The 14,400-nt window shown below is 46.5% G+C and overlaps 1 protein-coding gene across 1 annotated transcript in view; it reads left to right on the top strand.

Moving 5' to 3' along the window:
• Nucleotides 1-2,130: 2,130 nt before the first annotated feature.
• Nucleotides 2,131-14,400, top strand: part of MYO7A (myosin VIIA) — a 59,155-nt gene continuing 46,885 nt past the window's right edge. The window contains exons 1-6 of the mRNA XM_084505632.1: nucleotides 2,131-2,156; nucleotides 4,679-4,792; nucleotides 6,108-6,260; nucleotides 11,703-11,887; nucleotides 12,412-12,533; nucleotides 14,240-14,382. Coding sequence (XP_084361758.1) covers nucleotides 4,694-4,792; nucleotides 6,108-6,260; nucleotides 11,703-11,887; nucleotides 12,412-12,533; nucleotides 14,240-14,382 — 702 coding nt within the window. The 5' untranslated portion in view covers nucleotides 2,131-2,156; nucleotides 4,679-4,693. The remainder of the gene's footprint in view (nucleotides 2,157-4,678; nucleotides 4,793-6,107; nucleotides 6,261-11,702; nucleotides 11,888-12,411; nucleotides 12,534-14,239; nucleotides 14,383-14,400) is intronic.

Below are 14,400 nucleotides of genomic sequence, written 5' to 3' on the forward strand. Positions count from 1 at the left end.
ACTGCATCCCTCCCTTATCACTCTAAGCGTGTTTATTTGTTTCCCACATCAGGCATAGCACGTTCTCTTATAAAATGCATGCCGACAGGAGGCTTTGTGCTGTTTCCCTGCTCCCTCATGCACACAGAAGAGAGGCTGGTTTCCAGTCCAGGTTTAGCAGGATGGGATTTCCCATCTCCAGGAGGCCATGCAGACAACGCCACGTGAACACCACGCTCCTCTGTGGCTCTAACAAGTCCCTGGTAAACTACAGGGGAATGATGCAGAAAATGCACAGTGGAAATGTGTGGGATTTCAGCCCAAGGGAAAAGATGAGCACGCTCATGTAACCGGGCTGCTCAGACTGGATCCAGCCTCCCGGGCTCGATTCCTGCTTTGCTCCAAGGGTAACCTTGGGCGAATCATCTCACATCGCTGCTCCTTAGTTTACTCTTTGGCAGCAGACGCTGATGTGGAGCCTCAGAAATATGGTACAGGCAGCAGCTGAGCAGTAATTGCAATGTCTTGGTTGCTCTTTCTCTGTTTTCTCACACACTGCGGCAGTTTCAGCAGCATGGCAGGGACCGAGAGCTCATCCTATGGGTTCCTTTATCTACATTTATTCGGTCTTTCCTCCCATACAGTCCCCATCATTGATTATTGGCTTTGATCAGGCATCTGTCTTGCTCTTGCTAGGTGAAAATGGAGTCATTTACAGCACGGTGTGCTCAGGTCATGCTGGAGGTTGACATCTCCCATGGGAGTGTTATGTTTGATCTGTCTCCTCCCTGCATCACTTTTACATCTCATGCAGACTTTTCCTTGCTTGTGTGGCAGGCTGTAGGCACCCTTAATGTCTTCTTATCTCTAAGACGTGACCTACTCATCACATCAATTCACAGCTACAAAGATTACACCCCTTATATCTTAGGGCTCCATAGCATGGTGTAAACCTACAGAGATGTTAATCCATCATCTGCCCCCCGGGCTGGGACTGCCTCCCTGGTGTCACCTACAGCTGTTCTTGGTGGCTGTGTCTCATCAGGGCACCTACAAAGCCTTCCTTCCTCTAGAAAGCTTTCCACCAAAAATATGTCCTCTGCATCACGGACAAGTGGCTCCGAAACCCTGGGGACTCAAGGCGTGAGTAGAATTTCACAATAAAACAGGGATAAATGAGAATGGCATGGAAAGCTTAGCAGCTACACCACTGTCTTGGTCTGTGCAAGTGATGCTGAGTTAGATTTAGCATTTCTCTGGACGATGCTGGGCCCCAGATTGCAGAAGCAGGTCTGTAGAGCCGGTGTTATCCCCGTGGTCCTCGCCTTCAGCACATTTTAGTCGCCAGCCCAGGTGCTCTTCTCACACATAGGCACAGAGGCCGTGCTGCTCCGAACACCTTCCACTCAATTATTTAAAATTCAGCTGCTATGGATCTACTCAAGGTGATCAGTTTAAAGAAAATGCAGATGGCCTCTGGTTTTGAGTTCCCGCTGCGCTTTGGTTAATTTGGTATGTGAAGGTATTAGGTTAATTAAGTGCCATGTGTTGCATGGGGACCGACTGCATTTGTGGATTAATAAGCACCCGAGCGTGCTCGGTGCTGGATGCCCTCAAGCTGGCAGCGGGTTTTTCACGAAGAAAGGAAGGTACCGGAGAGAAATTCTGGGGGAATTAAGAGGTTTTCTGCTAATCCTGCAGTCCTTCTTCCAGCCTTGGTGCTTGCGGAGTCCTTCAGGTCCCCGACCAACTATCACCCCTTCCTGGAAGGACTGGGGGAATTGAAGAGAAGAGAAGCAAAGCTGTTGACTTCGCCTTGAGGCTCCCAGCTTTCAGCTAGCGTTCAGTGGAGGACCATGGCTTGTGTGTGGAAATTTTTCTGCTAGTGGATCTGTCCCAAGAGCCGTGCTGTGAATGAGGTCAGTGGGTGTCTCACACCCAGCAGGCATGCTGGAGGTCTAAAGCAAAGCGTCTGAGGCTCTCTGGCATCCGTGTTGGGATACATGTAGAAAGAGAGGGCCAAATACTGCTACAAGACTTTGGAAATGCTGAAAAGGAAGAAAGTTGTCTTCGTGCAGCCGTGCCCTGAGGTGGTGGAAGACCAGGACAGAGACCAGGGCAAATGGACACTGCTCCGCAACGTCAACCAGGCCCTGAAGCCCACGACGATTTTGGCGGTAAGATAAAATCCCAGGCTATAAATGTGGCTGGGAGCTTTCAAACCAGTTTGAAATCTATCTCACTCTCTGGTGGGATCCTTGTGCTGCTTGTGCCAGCTCCTCTCACCTTCCTCCTGAGCCTTTGCGACCCCTCGTCCTGAGCGTTATCGCTCCCCCATGGTGCAACATCGTTGTCTTTGCCCTTGGAAGCGCCTCCTAAAGATCTTCATCCAAAATCGAGATGACCTCTTTGTGCACCCCTCCTGGTGCCCCCTCTTCTTGCACCTCTGGTTGGCTGTCCTTGCCTTTAGGGTGCAAGGTCCTGAGCGCAGGATCTGCCCCAGAGCACTTGGAAGGTCTCTAGCACCTAGAAGATGTTTTGAGGAGGAAGAGTTGGGCCATGTCGATATTGTAAAGGGGTTGGTGGGAGTCTCACTGCTCTGTTGTGTGTTTTGGAAAACAAACATCAGGCCAGGCATGAGGAAGGTTATGCAACTTATGAGCCCGTCCACTGGAGCTGGTAAATGCGTGAATCACCCTGATTTGCCCTAAAATCCCCAGTACATTTGCTGTTGTTTGGGCTGATCCAAAAGCGATTGCATCAACAGAAGGAGTGTAACTGATTTCCATGGGTTTTATATCAAATTCATTAAAGTGGGGGAATGAAATTAAGTCAGAAGCCTTAATGAGTGATGTTATTTTTCAACATCAGGCCTTTCTGAGCTTACCAGCTTAGCCCATCCCATAAGACTTGCTTTTTTTGCTTAAAACTACTTGCTTAAGTATTAAGAACTACATTTTAATGTGTTTAGAAAGAGCATTCTGAGGGAACTAGCACGTTGTGCATTAGGCAGGCAAAGCACAGGAGTTATCCTGGGCGTGGTACAGAAGCAATTTACTTTGGGGATAGCAAACATTAAAAAAAGCAGCATTACAATTTTTGTTTTCTTGATGTAGAGCCTTTTTCACACAGCTGCTGAGGTGTCAGAAGGGCTCTCCGCTGAGCAGGGACTGAGCTCCCCACCTCTTCTCTTGCTGACACCTTGATCAAGTTACCCACACTGTGCATGAATTTGCCCAGCTCTGCAGGTAGGATAAGAGCATTGAGTGCTCTGCAATGCTTTCAGAGTCTTAGATCAAAGGAGCTGAGAAATAAATATTAATATAAGTTGATTTATAATGGATCTGCACATGCCACTGCATTCACACAGAATCATGTGTGTTTTTCTTTAATTCTTTTCCACCAAGTTATATGATGTGAGATAAGACAGCTAACAAGAAAAAGATCTGAATATTATATTTTTAATGAGTTGTGCGAAGATATTTATTACATCTCTGTAGCATGGCCTTCTGAGGAAAAGGGAACACAGACAAAGGCTCCTCAGCTACATGTAAGCAACATGACTTTGTTAAACAGCTTCCAAGCATGGAGCCTACTACAAAATGGCTGGGGACTCCTCGTGTGTAGCATTTCTCCGTGTGTTGGTCCCTGGGTATAGCCTTACACCCCACTGGCATTCCCCAGTTAACATCTATCTGAAGTCCTGGAGAGTGGTGACTTGACAGAAGTGTGCTTGACCATTTTTATATCTCTCTACGTCTCCAATTCCCACTGCCCAGAGTGGGGCTGAAGGTTGTTCATCAGCCTACTGTGTCAAAACAAATCCATAAATATTCTGTCCACGGAAAAAGGTTGGTAGTGGCTGCTCACAGAGCTTATAGGAGTGTACATTCAGAGGGATCCTTCCTGCTGTTTGCTCTTCTTGTTGTTTGCAAAGATGCCTGATGATAATTTAACCAGGTAGCTCCCAGCTGGAGTTCCTCATCACGTTGGAATTAGAGGTGGAAAATAATTCCTCCTTGTTTCAGAGAATCCTGTTCAGGATTTTGTTTTTGGGTTATTTCTGGTTTTGCTCTTGGACTGAGGAAAAAAGTAAATAATTCTTTAAAGCCTTTTTGCATTCGAGTAATTTAATACCCGCAGAGCTGATGAGCGGGACTGGCAGAGGTCTGTAGGATCACCAGTGACACGGAGTGGGTGGATAGGGGTTAACTGCTTGCTCCGTCTCCCAAAACAAAAACAAAGAGGTCTCAAATGAAAGAGGTGGCACGTTTGAAACTCAAAAGGACACCACTTTTCATTCTACTTGTCACTAAACTTTTCCTTTGATGTTTTGGATGCTAAAAGTTTGCAGGGCTTCAGGAAGGGACCGGCACACTCCCAGCAGATACAGCCCACCGAGCAGCATCACGTGCAAGGAGCCCACATGCAAATTGCTGCTACTGGGAGACCTCCAGAGGAAGGATCCCTGCCTCTCCCATATTTTCTCATCCCCTTTTAGCTGTGTAAAAACCAACGCTGCTCCCACCCTGCTGCTCTACCTCACAGGACACTTTTGGGGAGAAGGGGTGGTATAGTTTGCAAAGGAAGTCACTTGTCTTGTAGCGATGTTTTACTTAGAAAACTTCAGCATCTTCTATCCCAAGGGATGTTGAGCCTTCTGCAGCACCGGGTGTCACTGTCCTCTCTTTGGTTGCAGGGGGATTATGTGTGGATGGACCTCAAAACCGGCCGGGAATTCGATGTCCCCATTGGAGCGGTGGTTAAGCTGTGTGACTCCGGACAGATCCAAGTTGTGGACGATGAAGGCAACGTACGTATAAAGGGTTGTGGTTGGGCTTTTCAGCTCTATGTCTGGTGCATGCACGAGCCCCAGGTAGGATTAAAAGCATGATCTCAGGTGCAATTTGAAAGCAAAACTCAATTCTTATCTCATTAAAGATGATGGAATTCACTCCATTAATACCAGTGGATGTTGGAACAGGGCCACAGCTTTGGAGACAGTCCCAGCTCTGAACCAAACTCCTGCCAAGGAAGACACAGGCTAAAAATAAAATAAAATGAAGTGGGGGAAGAGTTTGCAAAGGCTGGGGAGGAACAACCCATAACACCAAAAGGAGACAACATTCTGATTCAAACACGGTTAACAGATCTAATTTTGCTCATTTCCAATATTTCCAGAAATAAGAGGAAGGATGCTCATGATGAAAGTGTCATGATGGTTTTAAAAATATCCTTAGAAATCAACTGTAAAGACGAGATAACATTGTGTTCCTCTTTCTGTGGCTATACTGGGAGTGAAATCGTGAGAAGCTTCTTGAGTATAATGATGACAGAGAGCCTCCAAAACACACATGGGTAGGGCTTTGAGAGAAACCACCTCCAGCTGTTGTTCCTCTGCTGTATCCATTCCTTCCTGATCCCCTGCCAGTACAGGACGTGCCCAAAGACAGTTTCTCCCTCAGTTTCCCACCTCTACCTCTGAAAGTGATTTCTATTAGAAAGGAACATCTCTATCACAAGCAGAGGGTGAACTGAGGAGGTTTCCAGTCCCTTATCATTCTTTATCCCATCTGAGGTAACTGTGAATGCTCTCCTTCCCTTCAAGAATGGCAGAGAGAAGCTTTGGTTCAGCCGGATTCTTGTGTCCAATTTGCAGTGGCTTTTGGAGCCCTTTAGAAGTGACCCATCTAAATGGCTTTCAGTCAATAAAAGTGCAATTTACCACTCCTGTACACCTCTCTCTAGTTTTCTAAAACATCTTTTCACTGCTTAGCAGTATTTTGTGGCAGAGGGCTAACCAGTGATGTGGAAATGTAGTAGTGTGAAGGGATGAACAGACTGGTGTTTGTTAAAAACTCCCCTGATGCGCTGGATGCCCACGCTGCCCTGGATTGTGTTCCTGCCAGGATGGCTAATGTCATGTGTCTCTTGCTGCTCCAGTAAACCAAAAAATGTTTTCCTTCTTCTGCTCTGCATCTTTCAAATGAGCCTCTGTCATGCTCTGGGGATAGGAGCTGTGGTCTGCGTGCTCTTCCATGCATGTTCTCCCACCTGGTCCCTCTGCCTGGGGTGGACCTTTCCTTTCTTCCTGTGACTTATCTTTCTCTGCCCTCATTCTCTTCCAGGAGCACTGGATTTCCCCGCAGAATGCCAGCCACATCAAGCCCATGCACCCCACCTCCATCCACGGGGTGGAGGACATGATCCGCCTGGGGGACCTGAACGAGGCGGGCATCCTCAGGAACCTGCTGATCCGCTACCGGGAGCATCTCATCTATGTAAGTGTCCTCCCCACATCCACCTCTTCCTCTGCACCTCATCCCCAGCTCTTCTTAGCTCTGGGGAGGGATCCCTGATTCAGATAAGTTGGGTTTCTAGGACCAAAATGATGGAGGGCTTCTGCCTCAATGTGATGTCCTCCTGTAGAGGAGACATTGCAAGGTTTGTGGATGCCCCAGTGCAAGCTGAAGACCCCATGCCTTAAGAAATGGGCAAAGTCCATCCTACCTCTCTACATAGCCCCTGTAGAAGTTTTTGGGACACACAAGTTTATGCACGCACAATAAGCAGTTTAACCCAGGCCACGTGCAGGCTGTAGTAATCCTAAAGCCTTTGGTGACCATGAACTTGATGAGGTCTTGCTGTGTTCTCCCACTGAACCATTAACTCATTCAGCCCAGGTGGGTGAAGGCAGCAACTGCTAGAGGTGCAAGGGATGGAGGATGGAGGCATCCAGAAATCAAGGGGCAGAACTGAAGAGTATGTGTGCTTGCCAGTAGCAAAGGTGCTCAAACAGCCTATACAAATACGGAAAATTTTGTATTTTTTGAGCTCCTGCTATGCCTTCAAAGGCTTTTGAGGAACTAACTTTTAAAAGGCTCTAGAGTTTACGAGATTTTTCAGGCCAGAAGGAATTGTAATACAGTCTGACCTACTAGACAGCATAAACTAACAGACCATATACATTATTCTATGTATCGTCTGCTTGTTCTGCTTGTTGTCCAGTGCTTTTTGAAAGGATGGTTTTGGTTTTGAGCTGGGCAGTGGTGGAGAACCCATCACTTGGTTATAAAGGCTGTTCAAATGGCTGACCACCTCCCCCTGGCTCTGGCTCTACAAAATACATTTTTTTTTTCTTTCATGGGTGAATTTCAGCTCTAGAGGAAGGGGACACAGCTACTGAAAAGGCAACTTAGATATCACAGAAAAGGTTAGGTTGGAAGGGAAGCTGGGGTTTGGAGGACTACAGTCCTCCAAAGCATGCGAGCTTGTCCAGCTTCAAAGTTTGAAGTAACCCTCATGTGGATAACTAAATTCAGGCATCCTAAACGCTACCCAGGATGTACAGATAGCCAGTAATTTGCAGGTGACTGGCTTATTAAGTGAACATGTATTTATCCATTGAGCTTCACCCCTTTTTCTCTTGTTTATGGGCACCCTGCGGTGACACCAAGTGGAGTTCCACAGCTCTCTCTTGCCCTGGGGAGAAATTGGGCTAATGTTGGATATTTTTTCAGTGGTGTCCCCGTGTCTCTCCTGGGGGTCCCTGTGTCATCAGGCAAGTGTCTGTTGCCTCGCTAAGTGACGAGAGGTCCCCAGATAAGATTTCAGGTGTGTAGTGTCAGATTGCCTGCAGATAAAACTTCCTCCTTCACAAAGGCTCTGAGCTCTAAGCTATTCATGGGCCCCCGGGGGGATTATGAACACAAATGAGCACTGGGCAGAGTGTTGTTTGGCAGAATTATCCTCTATACAACTACCTGAAAGGAGGCTGTGGGGAGCTGGGGGTCGGCCTCTGCTCACAGGGAACCAGGGCCAGGAGCAGAGGGAACGGCCTCGAGTTGTGCCAGGGGAGGCTCAGGTTGGCAATGAGGAGACATTTCTGCTCAGCAAGAGCGGTCAGGCCTTGGGACGGGTTGCCCAGAGAGGTGGGGGAGTCCCCGTCCCTGGGGGTGTTCAAGGAGAGCTTGGACGTGGTGCTTGGGGACAGGGTTTGGTGGTGACATTGGTGGTAGGGGGATGGTTGGAGCAGGTGATCTTGGAGGTCTTTTCCAACCTTAATGATTTTCTGATTCTATGAAATGCATCCTTGGAGAGAAGCACCTCCAAACAGCTCATTTTCACACCCAAGTCTTTTAGCAGCCATTCCTTTACAAGATTCCTCTGTTACAACCATTCCTAAGGCCAACCAGCTCTGTGGCCTTAGCCACTTGCAATTCCATCACAGAGGTCCCAGGTTTCTGTGCTTTGATTGCTCTGCACCACTGATGGCTTTGGAGGGGCAGCCCATGATCCTGGGGCCCACAGAGCAGTTAATTCAATCTCAAAATCAGAATAACACTCTCAAAATGACATAGAGCACATATAGCTTGAAAGAGAGGCACAAAACCTCATCCCTGTCTGCGTGTGGGTTGTTGGAGGATCAGGAACCCAACCTTAGGTCTCATCTTTTGAAAGTCGTGGAGTAAATTGGTGCCAGGCATGATAAATATTGATGGCAGTTTTGCAGAACCAAGATACCATATGGATGCCATGTGTGTAGGGACACCCAGTCCTCTGAGAAGGTTTTTTGGCTTTTTTTTTTTTTTTTTAGGTATAATTTGTTCTGTCTTAAAGATGTTGATGTTCAGTGTGACTTTGCCTTCACTGCCTGATAGGATTGCTAAGCCTTTTGAGTGAAGGATGACTTTCGCAGCAGGTCTTCTGTCCATCTTGTTTCCTCATCCCTTTAGCTTTATGGAGGGTGTGATTCTGCTCTAATAACACCTTTTTATATTTTATATAAAATAATTTTATATAATATAACTTTCCTTTTTCTCCTCCCTCACGTTTTACTCGTAAGACAAACTGCGGCGGGAGAGTAAGTACTGACTCGTGGAGCTGTCACCAGTAACCACTGCCATGCCATCCACTGGATCACTTCTTTCTGTTCCCCATCGTGGCATTCTCCTTTAATTTGCACTACCATTGCTGCTGCTTCACGAATGCACTGACAGCATCATGCCATTTTCTGCAGAGCTTGGCCCTTGTGGTGAGGTTGTGACATCTTCCCAGAGCTGGAAAGTGTGGTGTTGGGTGGTTAACGCCTTAAGTGCTTCTCAGTGATGACCTCAATGTGGAAGAAATTAACTTCTGCATCAAAATGTGAAAAATTTCAACGAGGGTTTGTTGTCCATGCCTTGGTTTTCATGCACTGGGAGAAACCATGCTGAATATTGAGGGTATTTGGTGGGAGTTTGGACTCTGAGCAAGGTTAAATCTCTTTATCTGGAGGTGAAAGCAATGCCTGCTGCTGCTTTCTTGTTGCCAAAATGCAGTAATGTTTGGTAGAGCTTTAACCCCATAAAAATCCAGAGGAAGTCAGCCACAGCGCTCTGAGTAGTGAGGGAAGCAGGCTCAGAAAGGATTTTGTTTAGGGCTACTTGCAATGTAGGTCATGCAGGCAGCAATGCATTTGCACTGAGATGTGGTTTCTGATGTAAGTGGTCAGCAGAGCCTCTGCCTTTCGGTAGAGTATGATTTTCCCCAGGCAGAGAGGCTTTGCTCTCACCCAACAATAGAAACCAAAGAGGTAATATTTCCTTAGAGGTGCCCTTTGGCCCCTCGTCAGCAAAGCAGACAGAGTTTTGCATGCTGTCAGCTACGAGAAGTGGGCAAACTGTGAGTATTCATCAACCAGGAATGACCTGGGACAGCAAGCAATAGCACGAGAGCTTGTGCTGACAAAGTCTTTTGGAGATCACAAGGGAAGGGTCAGCGAGAGCATCCAGAAAACATTCCTGCAACTAATGGTTAACTCCTCTAATAGGCTCACCGGCTGCATTTGGGGTAGGGCAGGCCAATGTGGCTGAAACACGGGCTTTCAGAGACTTCTGCAGAGTCCTTTTTTTTGGAGAAGATGCTCCAGGAAAATTAGAAATACTCCTTAAATTAACTTGGTCATAAAATATGAAGAGAAAAAGAATCTCGCAGGTCTCTCACCCAGGACTAGAAGGGAACTCAGGGGTCACTGGGGATCTTGGTGTCAAAAAAAACACTCAGGAACTGAGCACAGCCCTTCTCTGAGCTTTAGGTTTACCTGCAGAAAGCTGCTCAGGGACTTCATGAGCTTCTCCTAATATCCAGTCTATATTATTTCACAGCCAATTTCCACCTTTTGTATTTGTGACAACTGTGTCCTTGAGCTTAAAGAGTTTTTTTTTTTCCTTTCCTGCCATGTAACCCGCTATTACAGACAGGGCTATTATTTCCTCTGTGAATTTAAACCTCACCTAGGCTGAACAGAAAATTGTTAATTTTCTCTGGCGTTGGCTGCGAAGTGACAGCCTGGGAGGGCTTTCAGCATCCCTCCCATAGGACACAATTGCCACCTACTGGCTGTCTTTTAGGAAGCCACAGCTGATGGAGATGTAGATGAGTGTAGATGATGCAAAAGAAGTTATCATCTAACCCCACTCAGGCCATTTCCATCATGACTGAGAGGAAAATAACAGGCTATACAGGGAGCAACTCAACCTGGGGCTGCCAGGTTCTCCCCTCCCACCAGCACTGGTAGTTATTTCGCTATCTTCTGAAGCTCAGATTTGCTTTATCCATCAGCAAGTTTGAGATATGCACAAAAAGAGGAGCAGCCAGCAGAGCATGGAGAGACAGTCTTCATGGTTCACGAGCATCCTTGCCTGAGACACTTCAATTCTTTCTGCCAAAGGCTTATTTTGGGGTTCAGATCATGCAGCTGAAAAGTTGTGAGATGTTTTTTATGTTGGGATGATGTTTATTTTTCCTGGATGAGCCTTCATTCTACTGCCCTTGGTTAGCCCAAGGCAGAGACCTGTTGTCTTGCTTGCTCTAGGCAACAACTTTTAGATGGATGAAGTTGGGGAAGGACATCCCGACTCTCAGCCTTGAGCTTGGGATGTGGCCAAACCTCCCAAAATCAGGGCTGCATCTGAGTGAGATGGCAAAGGCCATGAGTCCTTTGGTGAGAGGCTTGAGAGAAATGTCTCCGGGAAGGGCAGAAATGAACGAGGTTCAAAGAGTTTTGGTGCCTGAGGCCCAGGACAGCTTTATTCATTTGAGTGCCACGGAGAGCACGGGATGGACAAAAGTCCATTTCAAAAATAACTCAGAAATAGCCAAGAAGGGATGTGTCAGGACTTTGTGGGCCATCCCCGTGTCTCAGGACAAGGTTTAAATTGCAGCATGGAGAGGTTCAGTCAGACAGAGATGGTAGTGGAGAATGGAAGTTTAACAAAAGGGTTTAGCTATGAATATTTAAAAACAGGTTAAGCAGACCTCTGTCAGGAACAGTTTAGATCCAGCAGGTCCTGGTTTGAGGGCAGTGGTCTCCAGGCCCTTTTCATCCCTGGTTTCTCATGCAGTGCACGAGGTATGTGTGGATGTGTGCTGGCTCTGGGGATATTTTTGCAGTTACGGTTGACTTGGAACCCTGAAGCTTAACTGAGGAACATCTGAAGTATGAATTGTCTTGAATCCATTTTGTGCATGAGCAGGAATGAATATGAGCTGATTTATGTAGCTTGGGACTTCTCTTCCAGTTTTGCTCCACGCTCCACCCTGCAAGCATTTTTGACTTAAACATCACCTTTCATCCAGCTTTTTTTTTTTCTTTTTACTGGCTTTCACACTCCATCCAAGCTGCCAAAACCTCTCAGCCATGCTTCACCGTCCCCATAAACCTCCATGTGCTTCTCCTCCAGACATACACCGGCTCCATACTGGTGGCAGTAAACCCCTACCAGCTCCTACCCATCTACTCACCGGAGCAGATACGCCTGTACACCAACAAGAAGATCGGGGAGATGCCACCACACATCTTTGCAATTGCTGACAACTGCTACTTCAACATGCAGCGCAACAACAAGGACCAGTGCTGCATCATAAGGTGAGCTGGTGGCTTTCCAAATGAGCCATATCCTGGGAAAGGCTGCTGGGTTTTGGGGAACAGCTTGTGAAACATAATCAGAAGTTAGGAGGAGGCATTAGGTCTTCCATCCACATGTTCACAGTGTTTCACAGTGCATTTTGGCAGCTCAAAACTTCTGGTGAAGCTGCCCCATGGGACCAGCCACCCGTGGACCACAGGCTCAAAGTATGGTGATTGCACCTGGAAGTGCTTCCTGACCTTCTTGATGCTGATCTCATGATGGTATTTGCTGGAGAAACCCAAACCCAAACAAAAATTTGGCCGTGTGAATTGGAAAGTAAGTCTGTATCGTGGCTGGAAGCTGTCCTGTAGTGTGTCCTACCATTTGGATACAACCAGCCTTTGGGATGCTGGAAGCTCATCCTTAGTGGCTTGTCCTGCTCACGCTAACAAGAGGTTCAGAGACATCAGAGACAGAGAGAGGGACATCAGCAGGGATGCAGCAGGGCTTTCACTGACCTCAGTTTCTGTTGTCTTTGAAGCGGTGAGTCTGGAGCTGGGAAAACAGAAAGCACAAAACTGATTCTGCAGTTCCTGGCGGCAATCAGTGGCCAGCACTCCTGGATTGAGCAGCAGGTCCTGGAGGCAAACCCCATCTTGGAAGGTGAGGCTTCAGATGATGGAGGTATTTTTCTGAGTCTAAAAAAAATTAAAAAATTTTGAAAAAAGAACAGATTCGAGAAACACAGAATATGGACAAATATAAGTCAATGTCTGTTGCATTTTGAGTTTGAAAAAGCAACAAATTCAAAAAAATCAAAAGCAACAATGCAAGCATTTATTAAATTTCATGCCTTTCCATCTGAATTTATTTTTGACAATAAAATTATCTTCTGATACAGACTTACAATTTTTGCATGAATATTTTAACAACCATTGTTGAAAATGGAACATTTCATCTGACCTAAGATTTTTAATTTTTGATTAATTTAAAAATCAAAAAATATGTTCTTTTCCATATAAACTGGGATATTTTTTCCCAAATTTCAAACAGAAACATGAATTTTGCCAAACTATCTGTGTAGTCAGGGATTTCAAAAACGGCTGATCAGCAAATACACAAAGCTCTTTTGAAAAAATCAGACCACCTCCTCCCGTGCTGGAATTACAACTGCATGCAGAGCACAGATATCACATGAATGCTTTGTTTAAATAATTAATTTGGGTTTTATTTGATCATGATCACAAAAAATCTTATTCCTGTTCTTTGCTCTGGTTCAGCAGAACATGCGATTAAACTGACCAGAGCATCACTGCCTACAGACCTTGTACTGGCAGTACACAATAGCACACCCCACCATTTCCTTCCAGGGCCAGAGAAAGGCAGCACAATGCAGAAAAAAAAATAAAAAAAAAATAAAAAAAAAAAAAGACAGCTCAAGAAAGAACCTGATAACAAGAATCAGCTTGTTGCCCTTAATGGGCACATCAGCAAGCTGTTCCTGTAAAGACCAGCCCCACTATTTTAATTGGATGCCTGCACATTAAATAGGTGATCTGAGCCTCTCAGCATAATGAAGAATGGGTCCTTTACATTTATTCAGAAAGAGCATCATTTTTTTCTTAAAGAACAATGGCATTTTTACTCCCCCTGCTACTCAAAGCGAGCAGTGTTTGCTTGGTAAGTAGCCCCCCATAGGAATCAATGGAAATATGAAGATCCTAACAGTTTCCATGAATAATGCTGGAAGCAAGTCAGCAGCTGAGCTCTCCCTCTCCACACTCCTCTGCCGGAGCATCCTTCAGTCCAGGCACAAAACAGGCTGGCATTGCAAAGCCCTGTGCTGTGTGGCAGGCACGGGGGGGCTGAACATGCACTTTATCATGCTGCGACCCAGGGGAAGAGAGCTCTTGTATTTCCGATGCATCTCCAGCGCCGATAATGTACATAAATGCCAGGGTTATAATAATAAAATATAAATGCAAGGGCATGATGCTCCTGCAAGCAGCCCGCACCCACTTGAAGGATGGAGCTTGCAGGGTGAGGTCTCCCTCTGGAGGCTGGCTTAGTCCTGTTCCACCTGCCTGTATTTCATCCCAAATACTGCTACCCAAATCATGGCCCTTTTTCCTCAATAAACTCACCCAGTTCCCTTGCCTCATTCTTGATGCTCCTCTCCCTATTTCTGAGGGCAGTTATCTGTGGTATATCCCATCTCTGCACGCTGAAACTGAGTCACATAAATGACAGGGTAAGGTGTTGAGGCTATTTTTTTGCCTCTGTTGTTCAGTTGTTTTCTCCCCAGGACACCAGAGCCACGACCATCCTGTGTCAGGCCGTCTCTGACCCATTGCAATTCCTCCCCGCAGCTTTCGGGAACGCCAAGACGATCCGCAACGACAACTCCAGCCGGTTCGGGAAGTACATCGACATCCACTTCAACAAGCGGGGAGCCATCGAGGGGGCAAAGATCGAGCAGTACCTGCTGGAGAAGTCCCGTGTCTGCCGGCAGGTGAGGTGACAGATCTGC

Source organism: Aythya ferina (genome assembly GCF_964211825.1).
Source record: "Aythya ferina genome assembly, chromosome: 1".
In the NCBI taxonomy this organism is placed as follows: domain Eukaryota; kingdom Metazoa; phylum Chordata; class Aves; order Anseriformes; family Anatidae; genus Aythya; species Aythya ferina.